The 20,079-nt window shown below is 41.3% G+C and overlaps 1 protein-coding gene across 1 annotated transcript in view; it reads right to left on the bottom strand.

Moving 5' to 3' along the window:
• The window catches only part of slc24a3 (solute carrier family 24 member 3), a 406,434-nt gene that overhangs the window by 113,920 nt on the left and 272,435 nt on the right, over positions 1-20,079 (bottom strand). The window contains exons 3-4 of the mRNA XM_039737947.1: positions 9,086-9,162; positions 2,649-2,723 (exon numbers count right to left, since the gene is read on the bottom strand). Of these exons, the coding sequence (XP_039593881.1) occupies positions 2,649-2,723; positions 9,086-9,162 (152 nt within the window). The remainder of the gene's footprint in view (positions 1-2,648; positions 2,724-9,085; positions 9,163-20,079) is intronic.

Raw genomic sequence — 20,079 nt, 5'->3', positions numbered from 1 at the left:
AAGCGCTGAATTCACGCGATATTGAAGAACAAGGCCATAATGGAGAAAGACTTTCATCTTACACTGTGTCACATTCATGTGCTTAGGGGACAGCAAAAGGGTCCAATAGGGAGTGGAACTACAAGAGACAGGGGGTCAGAAATAAGCACTAATGCCTTTCTCCCTCTTTCAACAGTAGGTTAATAAAGTTTTGTTCTTCAACTTCTGTCCATTCCCAGATGACCTCACTTCCATCCCCATTTGATGAGGACACTTCCCTTTCCTGCCTCAAGACTTCCTTCCTTCCTGCCATCTCATTATAAAAAGCCATGTTGTTCCTCTGTTCATTGGTCTTTGTTATTTTAGAGACTAGGGGGCTTTGTCCTCTGCTCCAAACCCCGTGTTTGGTTTTCCGGATACACACTTTTAAGATTTTTTTTTTCTTTGAATTGTTGCTATTTCATTAGTTTCACTTTTATTTCAGAACTTCTGTAAAAACAATATTTGGAATGTTTCGAGTCCCAATATGCTGAATCTTTTAAATGAGCTCCGTGAGACTTGTGTTTAGTGACTTTGTACCATAATTCAGGATAGCTTTCTCTGTTTGGAAGTTCAGCACAGACAAAACGATCCTCATCATCAGCAGTTAATAATTTTTTTTTGCAAAGTAACCAATAAATGCGTGTGAGGTGAACTCCGTTTTTGAAATTCTCTTGACTTAAACTTCAAAGCCTTACAATATTTACATACTTCTGACATATCACCTGTGTCCATATATTCGATCTCTTTTCGCCTTTTCGTTATTTCTCCAAATAATAATTTCTCTTTCTTTGCGCTAATGCGATCTTTCCTTTCTTTGTTTTGACACTGTTGTTTTTTTCTGCTTTCATATTCTGTATCTTGCTCTGCATGTGTTTCACGTACGATTTTTTTTTTTTTGAGTCTTTTGAATTCCAGTTTTCGTTATCTCTAACCTGCTCTTGTTTTTTAACGTCTTTATGATGTTTTATTGTGTTTTCTACTCTGTCTTTTATTTCTGACCTCGCTTTATCCTGCTTTTGTTTCAATGACACCTAGTCCATGGTGATTACTTTCCCTTTTTCGAGTAATAATTTCCATTTGTTTGCGCTACTGCGATCTTTACTTTCTTTTTTTTATACTTTCTAATTCTTTAACTTGTGTAATTCTTTAACTTGAAACATGTGTTTCGTGCCAATGTATTTTTTTTTAGCCTTTCGAATTCCACTGCTTTCATAATCTCTAACCTGCTCTGCATGTGTTTGGCCCCCTTGTTTTTTTAACGTCTTTATGATGTTTTATTGTGTTTTCTACTCTGTCTTTTATTTCTGACCTCGCTTTATCCTGCTTTTCTTTCAATGACACCTAGTCCATGGTGATTACTTTCCCTTTTTCGAGTAATAATTTCCGTTTGTTTGCGCTACTGCGATCTTTACTTTCTTTTTTTTTATATACTTTCTAATTCTTTAACTTTCTCCACGTGTATCGTGCCAATGTATTTTTTTTTAGCCTTTCGAATTCCACTGCTTTCATAATCTCTAACCTGCTCTTCATGTGTATAGCGCCAACGTCTGGATTGAACGTGCTTTTTTTTTTCCAATTCCTTTTGTTCCGGGCTGATAATTACTTTTCTTATTTTCTGAATTTGCGCCTTGATTATTCTTTTTATTTTTTGTCTCTCCAACACTTTTGAGTCTCTTTTCTCCGTGCTGCTTTCTTCTTCGTTTAGTCGTCTACGTTTCATTTATAACGTATTTCCTTATACGCTTTATATGCGCTGAGAGCCCTGGATCTGTGTGCGCTCAAAGCCAAAACACGACTGAGTGTGTTGCTGGCTGCCCTTGCTCTTATTTATGTCTTGCAAGAATCTCACGTTCTACGTCATCGCGAGACGGTCCTGGGTCAATCTCTTGGCACAAAGTCTCATGTTTAAGGTCCTCGCGAGACGCTCCGTGGCCAATCTCTTTAGACTCGCGGGTCTTTTAAGTGTCTTCCGTGATCTTAACGTGAAGATCACATCTCGTTGCCCTACTGTTTCTCGCCAGGATTTTTTTTTATAATAGGGAGATAATAACCTGTACGCATATGTACTCTGTACACAACTCTTTTGCAGTCAGGACAAATTATACGGATGGCTGCCCCAAACGTTTTTGCATCTCACTTGTCTCCTCTCTGAGAGCAGGTTCACATATTTTTCCTGGGGTAGTAAATTCCAAAACGGATCCAGCAGACTCTTGCTTTCAACTGTATGTCACACCCACCAGCTGAGAGGAATTTCCAATTGTCTTCTCATTTTTGCCCATCAGCCAGCTCTTTAGAAAGTGGACCATGTTAATGTCACTCTTGTACAATACTGTTTTCTTTTTTTGTAATTTCTTGCTTTTCTTGTACATTTGCAGTAGATGCTGTTGACGTGGCTTGTGTGTATTGCAGTGAGTTAAGTGAAAGGAAAACAAAATCGGTGATCTTACACCTTTTTTTTTAAACTTTTACATACTAGAAGAAAACAAAATGACAAAGTAGTGAATAGATTGGACCTTCCTTGTGGATTTAAACCCAGAGTTTAATCTTGTGAGGCTCTTAGGATTTAGGAATACTTTAATGTAAGCCTTTATCAGCTTAAGGAAGAAAATGAAAAGGCTTGAACTTACTTCACAAATCTTCTCTAGTGAGGGCACAAAGTAGTCATCACAAACAATGGCTAGAGCATAGAACATATACATAGCCTGAGGAAGAAGAAAATGAAAGACAGTCAGGATCTGAGGCATCACGTATCAGCACTAATCATATAACCCTAGCAGACTTTTACACTTTTTATTGAGTTTATATATGCAGTAATAAGGTATTAAATAAGCAATTCTACTTGTGATTAACAAAAACAAGTTCATAAAGATAAAATGGAAAAACCAAATTCTTCATATATTCTTCATCAATAATGAGTAGAAACAGAAAATCTCTCAACAGGTTTTGAGTGCTCTTGGCTTTCTGTCTGAGACTGACTACTGATGGGTGAACCTCATGGAGTTCGCTTACTGTGAGTTTGGCGAAATCATGGAAATGTTTGGTAATTTTGGGGAAGGAGAAACTGAACTCATTTTGAGTGGATTATGATGATGCAGTGGTCTTTTAAGTGTCCCTAAAGAAAACAGATTACTGTAGCCAAACATGTGATCTGTCCAAGGATGCTGCAGTGGCAACCACTGCACCGCCACGTCTACCTTAGAAAAAACAAATAGAATTGAATATCAGACAGCGATAACAGGAACGGGAAGTATGAATTGAATTTTAGTGACTCCGTGAGAACCGTAACTACAAAGAAGACTGTTTCATTTATGTCAGGTAGAATGCCCAGAGGGGACTGGGTGGTCGCGTGGCCTGGAACCCCTGCAGATTTTATTTTTTTTCTACAGCCGTCTGGAGTTTTTTTTTTTGTTTTTTCTGTCCACCCTGGCCATCAGGCCCCTACTCCTTTTCTATGTTAACTAATGTTGTCTTATTTTAATTTCTTATTTGGTCTTTTATTTTTCTTTTATTCATTATGTAAAGCACTTTGAGCTACTTTTTGCATGAAAATGTGCTATATAAATAAACGTTGTTGTTGAATTCACTAAGGCTTGCTCCTCGACAGATTCAACAGCAGGCATTTACCTCTCTTGATCAAAACACTACAGTTTGTTTGTTTTCTTGTTCCCTGACACTTTTATTCATTCACTTCCACAGTTAACAAATAAGCGCAACACTGAAGCACATGGACTCTTCAATTCTTCCTGTTTGTATCAAGAGCACAGCCCTCTGGGTAATACTATTAAAGGGATAGACTCACATATTATAGGGTGGTCCAGATCTAATTATGCAATTTTCATTACGCCATCACTTAAGTTTATTACATAGAAAAATCACCCGAAAAATCCTGGACAATCGAGAAGTGTGTGAACTGACGACATGAAGAATCCTGTTCACTCCGAAATGGAATCGTCCCCGGATAAATTGAAGTCATCCAGACGATCTGGATCTGCATAATTAGATCTGGACCACCCAGTACACATAAGTCACATGCAAGTCCATACAAAAAGACATGAAGACACCAACACATTTCTAGTTTTCTTCTGACTGTGCGTGTTGTGTTTAAATGTATTTGTATGTTTCCTGATCATTTTTTAATTGATTGTAAAACAGTTCTTATGAAACCCATACTGGAAGAATTTCATCCAGTACACCGGTTGATCCGGCCTACCGTCCATTACTTGGTGTAGCTGCTCGAAGGTAAGGCAGGATCAAGCACGGGCCAAACGCTTGCCGAAAGAAACTTCTCAGTTCACAAATTCATTTTAAAAGGTTTAGTGAAAATTCAAAGCAAACAGTCCACACAAGAATAGAGATGAGTTGTCACACATGTAGAATAAAAGGTAAAAAAAGGAAAAATGTTTCTTCTTGTTAAACTGCAGTTGTTTCTATACTTAAGGATGAGTTATTTCTCTATGCTTTACTTTACATTCAGTATGTTCTAAAGATACAGCTCTGTACATACAACTAAGTACGTTAAGGCCCGGTTTGAAACCGTGTGCCCTCCATATCTTAGCTATGGCAAAGCAGGTCACTAACTGGGACTAATCTATGGTCAGAAGGACAAGAAATACTTAGAATATACCAATTCAATTCAGCTTGTTGGGGTTATAAGAACCTCCCATAGACTATGCACTAATACATAGGCAAATCTATCTATCTATATATATTATACAGTCATGGCTGAAATTATTGGCACCTCTGGAATTTTCACAGAAAATGCACAATTTCTCCCAGAAGATTGTTGCAATTACACATGTTTTGGTATACACATGTTTATTTCCTTTATGTGCATTGGAACAACACAAAAAAAACAGAGAAAAAAAGCCAAATCTGACATCATTTCACACAAAACTCAACAACCAGGCTGGACAAAATTATTGCACCCTCAACTTAATATTTGGCTGCACGCCCTTTGGAAAAAATAACTGAGATTAAGCGCTTCCTATAACCATCGCCAAGCTTGTTACACCTCTCAACTGGAATTTCCGACCTCTCTTCTTTTGCAGACTGCTCAGGGTGTCTCAGATTTGAAGGGCGCCTTCTCCCAACAGCAATTTTGAGATCTCTCCATAATGTTCAAGCGGATTTAGATCCGGACTCATTGCTGGCCACTTCAGAACTCTCCAGCGCTTTGTCTTCAACCATTTCTGGGTGCTTTTAGAGGTATGTTTGGGGTCATTGTCCTGCTGGAACACCCATGACCTCTGATGCAGACCCAACTTTCTGACACTGAGCCCTACAATGCGCCCCAATATCTTTTGGGAGTCTTCAGATTTCATGATGCCTTGCACACAGTCAAGGCATCCAGTGCCAGAGGCAGCAAAACATCCCCAAAACATCTTAGACCCTCCACCATGTTTGACTGTAGGTACTGTGTTGTTCTTTTCTTCGTAGGCCTCATTCCGTTTTCTGTAAACAGTAGAATGATGAGTGTTATCAAAAAGCTCTACCTTGGTCTCATCTGTCCACAAGATGTTTTCCCAGAAGGATTTTGGCTTCCTCAAGTACATTTTGGCAAACTCCAGTCTGGCTTTTTTATGTTTCTGTGTCAGCAGTGGGGTCCTCCTGGCTCTCCTGCCATAGCGTTTCATTTTGTTCAGATGTCGACATATAGTCCGAGCTGACACTGTTGCACCCTGAGTCTGCAGAACAGCTTGAATATGTTTTGAAGTTGATTGGGGCTGTTTATCCACCATTTGCACTATCCTTCATTGTAGTCTTTTATCAATTTTCCTCTTCCGTCCACGTCCAGAGAGATTAGCTACAGTGTCATGTGTTGTGAACTTCTTGATTATGTTGCTCACAGAGGACAAAGGAACATGAAGAACTCTGGAGATGGACTTGTAGCCTTGACATTGTTGATATTTTTCCACAATATTTGTTCTCAAGTCCTCAGACAATTCTCTGCTCTTCTTTCTGTTCTCCATGCTCAGTGTGGCCCACTCAGACACACAACAGAAAGGCTGAGTCAACTTTTCTCCATTTTAACTGGCTTCAGGTGGGATTGCTATATTGCCAGCACCTGTTTCTTGCCACAGGTGAGTTCAAATGAGCATCATATGCTTAAATAAAACGATTTACCCACAATTTTGAAAAGGTGCCAATAATTTTGTCCGGCCCATTTTTGGAGTTCTGTGTGACATGATGTCAGATTTGGCTTTTTTTCACTGTTTTTTTTTGTGTTTTTCCAATGCACATAAAGGAAATAAACATGTGTGAACAATTTTCTGGAAGAAATGGTGCATTTTCTGGGAAAATTCCAGGGGTGCCGATAATTTTGGCCATGACTGTAAAAGCCAAATACCACTGACTCACTCATCACAAAATCTCCTGAACCACGAGGACTTGGGACTTAAAATTTGGAATGTAGGTTACCCTTGGCCCATAGGTGCTCGCTAAGAAACGGTTTTAAAAATTTTGTGGTCCAAGCGCGTTCTGTCAGTATGTCTGTCTGCTTTTCATGAGAGAGCTACTTAACGGATTTACTGTAGATCGGGTTGTTTTCTATAATTTGCTTGAACTTTCCGGTTGATTTTGTGACTTCTCTCATCGTCAGAGTTCGCTTGTGGTACCAATGTATTTATGCAAATCCAAGAGAGTGGCTGTGGGCCGAGAGCAGGGGGCGGGGCCTTCCTCATTCACTCGCCAGCCTCTGTTCGAGTTGGTCTACGTCTCGCCACGTGTTGGAGTGCACCTTGCCTCCAGTTAGCTAGTGATTCCTGTTTGTTCAACAGACATTATCATCTACAGATTGTTAAGGTGTAACGTTTGACATTTTTGAGAGAGAGACCAGAGCTACGTGTGTTTTAGAGGGTAGCTGCTGATTGCCAGAGATATCATGGCCATGTGCTTTTCTCCCCATGTGGGAAACGCTCTCCCGTCAGAGCTGAAAACGATCAGATATACAGTAGTGCCAACGTCTATTGATTTTTAAAGTTTGTCCTGTTTCATTACTATATGGGTGAAGCCATGAGGTACAGCTAGCATGTAATATAACTTATGTAGCTAGCAAATGGCTCTTACACTTGGATCAGCGTTACATACACAGGTGGAGGGGATGGGGGGACTGTCCTATTCAAAACTGGTTGCTACAGTTCTGTGATGTCACACTGGCCTTGCAAAGCATCATTAGGTGCTGTGAAAAAAAAGCACATCTGGCACAGCAAATTTTCAGGAAAATATTTGGCAAATAGGTTCAGATACAAATAAAAAACAATAATAATAATAAAGGAACAACTAGCTTTTCTTTTTTTTTGGGCCAATCTGTCTTAAACTTTCAGATAACTGATTACGGACTACTAGATGATTTCCACCTTAGTTTTTGGATTTCGAGGTCTTTGAACCCCATCTGTTCTCTCCTGTTTATAATTAATCTCTGGCCTTACAAAATAAATAACTACTGTATAGCATAGGTTCCATCCATCCATCCATTATCCAACTCGCTATATCCTAACTACAGGGTCATGGGGGTCTACTGGAGCCAATCCCAGCCAACACAGGGCGCAAGGCAGGAAACAAACCCCTGGCAGGGCGCCAGCAGGTGTAGCATAGGTTTAGGTTTTTTATTTCTTGTAGACAAATCTAACTGGCCATGACAGTAAATTTGTTCATTGTATTCCAAGACTTTGAATCACTTCTTTTTTTCTTATTGTCTGGATGACAATATACGGGGACAGTCCCCAAAACTTTGTTTTGTCCTTGTGAAGGATTATTTTTTACCACAACGGCTAATAATTTTTGTGATCTGAATCAAAATAAAACGGAGGTGCTTATAGTGGGTCCATCGGCTAAATCCCAAATTGGTCTTGGATTTCTCTGCTCTTTCTCTGTCTTTTCCAAACCTCAAGTCTGCAATCTTGGTGTTATCTTTGACAGTAACCTCTCTTTTGAGAAACAAGTAATTTCTGTAGTCAAGAGTTGCTTTTTCCAGCTTTGTCTATTAGGTAAGATCAAGCCTTTCTTTATCTTCTAGGGATCTTGAGAAAGCTACTCATGCTTTTATCTTTTCTTGCCATGATTACTGCAACTCGCTGTATTCTGAGATTAACAAATCTATGATACGAAGGTTACAGTTGGTCCAGAATGCTGCCGCTCGCTTTCTGGTTAGGGCAAGGAAGTCTGATTCTGTTTCTGCAATATTAGCTTCTTTACACTGGCTGCCTCTCCGTTTTTGAATTGATTTTAAAATCTTGTTGCTAGTTTTTAAATCTTTACATGGACTTGCTCCGGCCTATTTATCTGAACTGTGTGTTTTACACCAGCCATCCAGAGTGCTTAGATCTTCTGGTCAGTTGTCTCTTGTTGTCCCTTGTACTAAGTGTAAAACTAAGGGGGACAGACAGGGCCTTTGCAGCTGCTGCTCCTCGCCTGTGGAACTCTACCTCATCACATAAAGGAGTCGTCTACAATTGAACTGTTCAAAACGAGATTGAAGACTCATTTCTATTCACTTGCATTCCGTCACCTTCAGTAATACTGATGGTTTCCTCATTGTGATTATGTAACATTACTTCTATTTATTATTTATTTTATTTATGTTCAATTATTTTATTTCTATTTATGTTATTCACGTTAATTGTATGGTTTTCTTTTATTCTACGTGTATTATTGTAAAGCACTTTGGCCACAGCATCCCTATGTTGTTTTAAATGTGCTATATAAATAAATTTGACATTGACATAAGGATGTTTAGATAGTGGGAAATGTGGAGACAAGCATGAAGTAAAACAAAGGTTAAAGGGAAAGCATCTTCAAGAGATATCCACTAGCACAAAACCCAAGAGAAAAATCAAAGAAAATCTGACACAATGGGAACCTGAGAGGTGGAACTCCAAGACTTGCAAAGGTAAGTAGAATACAGCTTACTTAATATGGCAGGGGTGTGCAAAGGAACGTGACCATGTAAAATAAGAGGGAACATTACACCCCTACCTGAGTTCAGTACTAAAGGACAATCTGTTAGACCTTCATCAGTTTCAGTATTCTATAATTATTAAACAGCAATAAAGTGGGAAAGACTTACACAAAAGACGTGCAGTGCCACTGCTCCTCCGCGCCTGTCGTTTTGTGAGAACACATCTGTGGGAAATTCATGAAGAGCTGAAAAAAAGGAAAAACATTAATGGAGCAAATACTGAGTCATAGTAATAAAATGCTGAGCCTGTTTTATTCACTTGCTTTCAAAACAACTTTTGGGGATGCTGGCTTTCACAATTCTGTTTGCAAGTCTTTCTCTCATTTCATTGTTATCTAGTGACTAACGTGCTCAGATTAGATCTCCCCGATCCTAAATCCAGTCACTGGGTCCTTCTTGGGAATACCCAACTCAGCTGAGAGATACAGGACCTCTCTAAAGTCTCCTGTATCTCCTTTCAGGTTGCATCCTCAACACATAGTCAGACCAATTCCACGGACTCGTGTCGATTCAGAGAAGCAGCCATTAAAAATACAGAGAAAGCACTGAAGCCACAATGGACAGATTTTAGACTGCGTGAAACCCAGTTACACACCGAGATGATTGTCGTCATTTTATAAGGACAGGCTCACTCGAGAAGTGACTGGAGTTTGGTGAAAGAGAAAACAAGATGGACAGATACCGGTAATGGGTGATGCAGAAATGGCAGATATCAATAGTGACAGCAAAGCCTCCTGAACCACAATCTACCAAATCATCCAGTGCTGGAAAGAACTAAATTGCAACAGGAAGAGCAGAGGATACACTTATCATCCCAATTCTACTGTTTTTATTATTTTGAAAGATAATGTGAGCACTGTAAATTTTATCTTTTCATATTACGCAGCTTTTCAGGATCTAGAACAGGAAATACGGACTCATTCTGAAGACAACTACACCTTATTTTACACAGAAGGCAGACAGAACTCTTCTTCCCTCACTTTTGCCTTCCTTAATGTGTGAGACGTTTGCTGGGGTGATGTAGGATGACATAATAGCTCAATAGGCTTGAACATTTCTCTTCATACATTTCTACTGACATCTTATGTTCACAGAATTGGTCTTTTAGGAAACACATTTCAATATCATCTCTTCTGTTATCATGGCTACTTAATCCCTGTGGTGAAGACAACCAAGCATCTATCCTGACAGTACAGGAATCGAACTTCACTCTTTTGATCTGCGATGCAGCAGTGCCCACAACTGTGGCACCATGCTACCCATATTGGGAATGTGTAGATAATAATTATATTTTTGGAGAACTTCATAATAGAAGGCGCTGTAGTGTGGCCATTTGTTATTCCTGCCAGCATTTGATGTTTGAAGAAATGCGGACCAATGGTCTGAAAAATGAAAACTGAAATTGTCGTAAAATGTTTTGCCACTGGATGAGAAAGACTGAAAGAAAGAAAACAAATCCTCTGTTCAGATCAGAGGCATCTTTATTCTTAGGTCTATAGTGGGAAGTTACAGTACATTACAATTTATGTGCCTTAGAATGCTGCCTGCTTCCATGTCTGCACTAGGCCCAGGCACCTAGAACATATGCAGACAACCAGTGGAGGTGAACACAGAAGAGCATGGAATAAAATGAAATTCGACTCAAATCCTACAATTCTGAAAGTTAACTAGCCCAATGCTGCTAAGCTGACACGGTCAACAACATGTTTTCACGCCCATGATTTGTAATGTCATCATTCAGCTGACCGCCACAATCCAGAACATCAATTTTGAATGTATGGCAGATGTTAAAAAGTTTTTGATATTGCTATAAAGCTACTCTGCAGCTTTATAGAGATAAGTGGCTTGATAACTAGTCTATAATTTGTAGGCTGTCTACTTGAGTTTGGCCTTCTGTGGCTTCATATTTCCACTGTATAACATAATATAAACTTGAGAAAATTCATGGATGGTAGATAATAATCTGCTGATCATGACCATTTAGATTATTTTTGTACTTATGATAACAAATCTGAATCCAGTCTCCGATACAATTACATACATACACATTTCAAATTTCATCCATCCGTTTTTCTTGCAGGTTACACAGAACAGGAACGTTACTACCTAGGGAGAAAAATTGAAATGTAAATGAACTCAGCAACAGAGGTGATTCACTCTGTTACCAAAACACTAAGTTTGGAATAGTGGTGACTTCAACAAAGGGAACTGTGGAAAGAACAATGACAAACTTTTGTCAGTTTGCGTCATGTTCCATTGGTGGATAAAAACAACCTAGACTTGTTTTATCTGATGTGAAATGCCATTAAATGTAAACCTGTGGCACAACTATAGGAGGATCTGGCAACTATCTGTTTTACCTGACTCCCACCTACAGTTATCAGATGACAACTGCACTCATATCATTACCAAACCAGAAGTTCTTGTGTGGGTTTGGGGAGTTGTTGTTTGTTTCAATATTCAGATTTTTTGGGGATTCTGTAAAGTCTTAATTTCTCTTGAGGAATAAATAAAGGATCTATCTATTCCAAAAGCAACATGGGTTAGACGGGCCTCCTGACCAGGAGAGTGGATGGAGCCAGACCTAGAAGAGATGGCCAGAAGGGATGGATGGACAATCCATCAGTTGTAATAGACGCAGTAAGGATTACGTTTCACGCCCAGGATGCTAGATGGCAGCGGCATTGGATATCGGTCCCCATTTCGGAAACAGTAGGGCATGCTGGGAAATGTAGTCCAGCAACATAATCAGTAGGGCATGCTGGGGTCCATGGGTTCCACAAGGGGGTGTTGCAGGGCAATGCACTCCCTAATAAATGGGACTTCCGTATGACCCGGAAGTGCTTCAATCGGGCAGTAACCCTGGCACCAGAAGTACTCTCGGGTCTTTAATAAAAGGGACTGCACTCCCTTATCCAGGCGAGTTGGAGCTGGGAGGAGGTGAAGCAACACTCGACTGGAGGGTGGCAGTGCGGAGGTGTGAGAAATTGTGAGGAGAAGAGTATTGTGGAGAGAAATGGCTTGTGTTTAATAAACACTTCCTTATCTGAACCTGGGACTCTGTGTGATCGTGTTCAGGGGTTTGGGTCTCACTGACGCCCCGGTTTCTATCTATCTATCTATCTATCTATCTATTGTGGCAGATGGCCATGTACCTTGCCCCACCGGGACACCTGGATCAGGGAAGGACCGGGAAGGGGGCAATATCTTCCCTGGATTCAAGAGGGCAGCCCCTCTGATTTCCATCAAGGACCACGGATGCGGAGCTTCGAGTCTCAACCCTGTGGGGGTCCATGGCCCAACCAAGGGGCTGTATGGATAGTTTCTGAGCCCTGGAGGACAGCACTTCCGCCACACCAGGAAGTGCTGCCGGTCCAGGAACTGTGTACGCCCGGAGTGCTTCCGGGTGAAAGAGCAGCACTTCCGCCACACCAGTAAGTGCTGCCGGAAGACCATCATCAAGCACCAGGAGCACATCCGGGACATGATAAAAGGGGCTGCCTCACAACCTTCGAGAAGCTGGAGTCGGGAGGATAAAGACAGAGCTTACGAGGGAGGAGTGGAGGCGGATGAGGAGAGGAAAAAGGACTGAGTACCTGTGTGAGTTGGCACTGTACATAATTGTAAATACACAGCGTGTGTTTTGGACACTGGTGTCACGTCTGTCTGTGGCCGGGCTAGCTTTTACACTATCTATCGACCAATGTTGGACCAAGACATAGCAGTGCTCCCCACCATGCCACCGTGCTGCCCTAGTCATGTGCTGAGGCCTTTGAGCCTGAAGTACCTTGTTTAGTTACCGTGAATGAGCTTCTGAGTGTAACGCGTGTAAAACTATATTTGGAATTATTGTATGGCATAAGTAAGCTCATAAGTGGAAGTGTGTTTAATAAAAAGAAATTGCACAGAAATATTAGCCAGCACAGTGAATTGCAAAGTACAGAACTAAGGGCAATTACAGCCAACATTAAGTTATATGCCCATATTTGCCTGGAGTGGCTAGAGGAAAAAGTGTTAGATTTTGAAGTTTTGAAGTGAAGTTTACATTTTCTTGGCAACCCAGTATTTAATTCATGGCAATAAAAAAGCAAGGTACAGGATGAAATGTTTTAAGAGCAAGTGTTAAAAATCAGTCCAGCCTGTTCCTTAAGTAAGATTTTGCCTGTTCCTGTTGTAATTTTTGCTTTCCCTAACCTTTTTCCCACTGGGCACTCTTATTAGTGTCCTTTTTAAAAGCAGCTCAAACTAATGCTCAGACCAAAAAAAAACAAAAACCAAGAGTTATGCCATGGGTGTTTCGCTTGATTTTGCAATGGACACTAAGGAAAGACAAAAGGAGAGTGAAGAGAATAGGCAAGGAAGTATAAAAATGGTAAAATAATATCGTCACGAAAAATGAAAGCAAAATTCCCTAGCTACACCGTCTGACCACTAAAGGCAGGTCTATATCAGGTAAGATCATAGAGCATAAACTGCTCTGCTATCAAATAATAATAATTACAATTTTAATGGATGGACTGGTGTCTGAGCAACAACTAACTGCAGAAAACACATTATCTTAACATGGCTTTCTCATAGCTTCATCTTAGTGTAACCCTGATATTCTGTATATGCATTTAATTATCATTTGGCTCCAAAATCCGTACTAACCCCTACTTTCTCTGCCGTTCTTTTTCCGGTTTTCTGTGTTGTCGATCTGCACCACCACCACCTGATCAAAGCACCATGAAGTCCCTACCATTGAGGTCCACATGACCGTCATCATCATCTAATTCTTCCACGTGAAGCCTGAAAACCATGAGGACTGACTGAGATCATTTATGTTAGTTAGAATGCCTAGTGGGGGCTGGTCAGGTGGTCTTGTGGCCTTGGAACCCCTGCAGATTTTTTTTTTTTTCTCCAGCCCTCTGGAGTTTTTTGGGTTTTTTTCTGTCCTCCTGGCCATCGGACCTTACTTTATTCTTTGTTACTTAGTATTGCCTAATCTAATTTTTATGTTTTTTTCTCTCTTCGTTTTGTAAAGCAGTTTGAGCTACAACATTTGTATGAAAACGTGCTATAGAAATAAATGTTGTGGTTATAATGGATGGTCAGGAAAAGAGGATTGACATTTCCTCTCTTGACCAGGAGGTGGGCATAGAAAGGCACTGCGGCAGCTGTGGCACTGGGACTGGTATCCCTGCAGCAAAGGATGGGAATCCCTTACCTGGTGTGACTGTAGATGGCGCTATACCAACACTTAACTCGACACAGACAAACGCAGGAGGCGTACTAATACAACACAAAAGTTTTAGGTGGGCAGCACCTTCCTCGTTTCCCACAGGCACAACACAGTCCCAATAAGCACTACCACAACACTACAAATAACTCTTCTATTTCTTTCTCCTCCACTCCTCTCCGGCTTAACCCCTATCCTCCTGATTCTGGCTCCCGGAGTGGTGGCTGCTGGCTCCTTTTATAGCCCACCTGGAAGTGCTCCAGGTGTTTGATGACCAGGTTTGTTGAAAGAGCTGCTCTATAGGGCTCAGCAGCAGCTACAGCAAGCCCTGGTGGCACCCACGGATCCCAACAGGGCTGCACCATACTCCCACAAAGCCCTGCGGGTGTCCTAGACACCACTGCAACCCAGGGGGGGCTGCCATCGAGTGTTCTGGGGGGAGGTACTGTCCTGGCCAGGCTTGCTCCCCCGGTCCATATAGTGAAGAGGCGTCCCGGCCGGACAATGACCTAGGTGGTCTGTGACACTGGTTAGAAGGCTAGCATAGTGAGTGGATGACCCGGATGAGAAGCATCCTGACTGGGAGGTTGTTGGACAATGGGGGTCTGCCTCCCATGCACAGGTTATCCCCCCATACACTGGATGGCAGCACCCCTTGTGGCAAGCCCCTGTATTAATGCCCGAAGGGCAGCACAGGAGTTGTGGTCCCATAAGGCTGCACTCTTGGGCTTTGTGGGGGCTTCCATGGGGAGTTGGTGGGAAATGAATGCCCTGTACAAGGGATGTTAGTCTGACCTGGAAGTGAATTTGGGAGACTATGGTTTAGGTAATGGTAGCTCTCTGAGTTGGGAGAGGAGGATGGAAGGATATTGTGTTCTGCAGTGTGAAAAGAAACCTGTTAAGAGGTATTGTGTTAAGAAAAAAATCTCATTTTTTGTGTGTAGCTGTGTCTGGGATTTGGGGCTCAGTGGCTCAGTGACGCCACCTACAGGCCACATAATCTATATACAGTATCCAGATCAGCAATTCCATCACTCCTTTATGTTACATGGAGAACAACTGAAACAGCAGGACTCCTTTTAAACTTTTACTCAGGATCTGAATTCAAGAATGTAACAACTGCCATTTAAAACAGCGTCTTTGTACTGTAACAATTGAGCACATTTGAGTTGCTCTCAGGTCTGGCACCATAAAGCGTACTTTGAATGGAGGGAGGTTACCTAATAAGGCACATATGCACTTCATTATTTATTTTCTTTTTGTCCTCTCCTTCTTCTCTGTTCCTTAGGTGGACTGGATTAACAATCATCTGTACTATGTTTTTGTATCACATTTATGTTTTTTACTGCATTTTGTCATCCAAATGCTTATATAATCACATACAAAAGCTTTAATAATCAAATATGCATCACAATGAGCCTAACCCAGAAAGAAAGTCATACTTTAGTAATGAAGGAAGTCTCCTACCTTATATTCTTCTTTTTCTTGTCTTTCTTTTCTGTCTTTTTTTTTTTTCTCCAACCCCATCACAAGCTAAATATTTTGGGAGCTTTGCTGTTATGTAAAATCAGCAGCCATGCCTCCCGACCTCCTAATTGACTCATGGAGACAACATCTGTTATCAGACATGAGCCGTGAACAGGCGGCACGCAGCGATCTCATTTGCTGTCATAATAACACATTAGAGTGGCAGAGGTGGATCAGGCGCAATTAGCATGGTGTGTCATTAGGCGGGGGAGAACTTGGCCTGCCGCCGACCTGAAGCTGCCTGTCCAAACCTCCCGGATGGAGAAGAGAAAGGTGTCCGACAGGCCAGGCTGACTGAGCAAGGGAATCAGTACACATGAGAAGACAACAAATCAGGAAAGCGCACCGGAATAAAACACAAAATATCTAGCTGTCAGGTTTTAGGGATTTACTATTTGAAGCTGGAACATTTTGTAAGTCAATGGGCCTCAGTTATACTGGTGTCGGTTAACTGGGTGTATCAGAAGTACTATCTAACTAATTCTTTTAATTTCCCCTTGGGGATAAATAAAGTAAAGGGTGGCGCAGGGAAATGGGAAATTTTGGAAGTAGGTGATTGCGACCCTGGGGCGTCGGCAGTTGTTTGGGACCAATGCCACCTCGTTTAGAACTCCTTGCCTTTAGTTACAATGGAGCAGTGGAGTGGTGCGCAATGAGCGTTCACTGTGAAAGCCTTTTATAAGAATGGTGATAGTGTGAATGCTGCGCAAAAGGAATTTCTGCGTCATTACCAGTTAGGACGTCCTGTCTGCTCATGTGATTACAAAATGGGTGCATAATTTCAAAGGAATGGGTTCAGCCTTAAAAAGAAGTCCCCAGGTGGAGCCACTTCTCATACAGCCCGAAAATTGATGACAGCTATTTGACGATTGTTTGGAAGGCCTCCGAGATCCCCAGATCTCACTTTTTGTGATTTTTGTCTGTAGGGAAATCTTAAACGCGAAGTGTGCTGCACACGTCCTGCAACCATTGCTGAGCTAAAAAAGGGGGATCGAAGAGGAAATCGCTGGCATTCCTCTTGACATGTCATGTCAAGCAATGCAGAATTCCCACAACAGGCTGTCAAAATGTGTCCGGAGAAATGGACAACACCTTAATGATGTTTTCTTCAAAACATAAAATGAATGTATGATACAGTTCATCATTAAGTGTATTTTGATGTGCCATTTATTGCAATTACAAATGCAATGGATTTCATTACTAAAAAAGTTTGTGATAAACCATCTGTTGGAATGATAAGAGACATAGTTACCAGAAGGACACACAGATATGTAGCTTTTTATTAAAGTGTATATATATATATATATATATAGTAATGGGTGGCCATAGCCATTACACGGGCGGTACACCAGTGGGTTAGAAAGACTGGGGGAGAGAGCATCTGTGAGGCATTACCTCACCTGGGACACTAGAGGGCAGTCATTCTGGGCAGCTGTGGCACCACAGATTCTTGCAGGGCATGCTGGGAGCTGGAGTTTGGCACAACCCTGTTGTGGTTCCGTAGAGGCTGCTGAATGAAGGGAGGTGGCCCCTTACATAGGAACCCGGATGGGCTTCAGCTGCTTCCCGGCAATCTCCTGCAGACGCACCCCCGTGTGGTAGAAGTGCCGGCTGCACTCCCGGAGGCCCTTCGGGTGTCCCTGCTCCTCTTCCCCCCAGCACTTCCTGGTGTGGCGGAAGTGCTGAGGTCCAGGGTTGTTTAGGCACTGGCGCGCCGCCTGGCGGTGGCCACGGGTCCCTACAGGGTTGGGCTTCCAAGCCCTCTACCCGTGGCCCCCAACACAACCCCCTGCCGCATGCAACAATATACAACAACAATATATATATTATAATAAAAAAATTTTGGGATGAGACGGGACTTTTAGAAGTGACTTTTTCGAAGAAAGTCCAATGAGACGGAGATTTTGCCATGAGATTCTTTCAAGTTGTGCCCTACTTACAACAATTTTCAAACAAGACCATGGTCATCAGGTGCATTCCGGCACTTAACCTGGACAGACACCAATCCATTAAAGGGATTACTTATGAATGCACACACACACACACACTTACGACGATCTAGTTTAGAATCACCCTTTCATCTAAATATGACAGCGAGAAATGATGAAATCAAATGAAGTAACACGAGAATTGTCGATCGGTTACATGGCAAATTGATTAAATGCAAATCAATAGGCAATGCTGAAGTAGTTGGTGGTGATCATCAACTTACAATATCCTGTAGAATATCTACAATTGTTAACACAGTCTGGTCTTCCACCAGCCGAATTACTGTCGAAAGAGGATGTATCGTACTGTTATTGTGTAATTTATGTACAGTATGAGTGATGGACTTTGCTATAGGACAATATTAGTTGTATAATAATTGGTCGAACAATTCTGACATGTAAAATTTTAACAGGCGACAAGAAAGGTAATGTAGTACATACTCTGTGAATAACATCTTGATATGCCATTGATATGCCATTCAGGGACAAACATTTGAAAAAGTCGGTTTATGTATTAGACAGAAAGAAATTAAATTCACTCACGGGCAGTTATACATTGCATTGTCACAATGTAAGTCCAAACACAGAATCAAAATTCAATGCGATATTGACGAAAAGTTAATTCCAAATATTGTTTTAACTAAAGTTTTAAAGTAAAGTGGAAATAATGCGTATGTAACAATTCCCATGAAAATAACAATCTCTTTAAATTGTATATCTGGTTAACTAAACCCAGGGGTTGATGAGTGAAGCGAGCAGGGGGCAGAGCCCCCTAGTATGTACTATATAAATATATATATATATTGTGGCAGGTGACTGGGGACATTGCCCCACCAAGACGCCTAGAGAAGGTAAGAACCGGGAGAGGGGCAATATCTTTCCCAAGGCACAAGAGGGCAGCCCCCCCTGGATTATATCAGGGCCACAAATTGGGAACTTGGAAGCTCATCCCTGATGGGGTCCATGGCCACCACAACGGGGTACCTGGACAATTCCAGAGCCCTGGATGGCAGTACTTCTGCTACACCAAGAAGAGCTGCAGGAAGTTCATCAGGGCACACCTGGAGCACATCCAGGTGCAGCATTACAGAGGCCGCCTCACTCCATTCGCAGAGCCGGAGTTGGGAGGCAGACGATGGAGCTTGCAAGTGGAGAAGTGTGGGCGGCAGTAAAGAGAACAGAAAAGAAAGGAAAAGAGAATGGAAGGACTAAGCATTGTGAGTTTGAGCATCGTGTGCTGCTGTAAAACAAAGAAGAAAGAAACGTGTGTGTGTTTTGGACTTCTGGCCATTTCAGTGTCTGGGCTTCTTTCACACTTTCACACTGTATATATATATATATATATATATATGGGGTGGTCCAGATCTAATTATGCAGATCCAGATTGTCTGGATGACTTTGATTTATGCGGGGACGATTCCAGTTCGGCACAAAGACGATTCTTCATGTCGTCAGTTCACACACTTCTCAATAGTCCAGGATTTTTCGGGTGATTTTCTATGTAATAAACTTAATAAGTTATAGTGTAATGAAAATTGCATAATTAGATCTGGACCACCATATATATATATATATATATATATATACAGTATGTATGTTGTATATATATAAACATACATGAATATAAAGCGATTCCATTTACAACATAATGTTTAGTTGCTTTGTGTACTAAATGTACTTAATGTGCATGATACTCTACAGCATTAATTCCAGTTGTACTGTAATGTGTGTTTCACAATGCTTTGACTATTTCAAACAAACGCTAGTAAGCTGATGATATATTTTATTGTTTCTAATTCCTGTGGAGATACCACAAGCTATTTTATAAAACAGATGCTGATTTTTTGGCCTAAAAACAACTCAATGGCAGCTAAAACGTAATAAAAAAACTCATCATATTAACAGACTGATTTATATACTTAAATAAATGTGTTCACAAATCTAAGACCTGACATCAATAGCGGAAGGTGGAGTTTTGGGTCCACAGCCATATAATAATAAACAACTGAGGCCGTATTTCTAGAAACTGAGCATTACTACTGGCAAGTTAAGTGACTTCCATCATATCACTGTGGGACTGGACTGGCTCCCATTTGATTTATGGTCACTAAGGTGACATTGCCTCCAGTACTTTAAGATTGTGTTCCCTTTTGAAAAACACTGTAAGCTTATAAAATAAAAAGGATCCTGGGCTGTTCCAAAAACTGCCGCCATCTGTCAAGCTTTCCTTAACTAAGCAGTCACTCTGACAAGCGGACATTTCCAGATGCACAACTGCACAGCTATTCCCATTTGACTTGTCTGTGGAAAAAAAACGGTCTGACAAGCTAATTAACTCGCAGAACGTTTTCCTCTGGTGATGCATATCA

This window comes from Polypterus senegalus, chromosome 16 (assembly GCF_016835505.1).
Source record: "Polypterus senegalus isolate Bchr_013 chromosome 16, ASM1683550v1, whole genome shotgun sequence".
NCBI lineage: Eukaryota > Metazoa > Chordata > Cladistia > Polypteriformes > Polypteridae > Polypterus > Polypterus senegalus.
The sequence above is the reverse complement of the archived record's forward strand: the minus strand, read 5'-3'. Positions and strand labels throughout refer to the sequence as shown.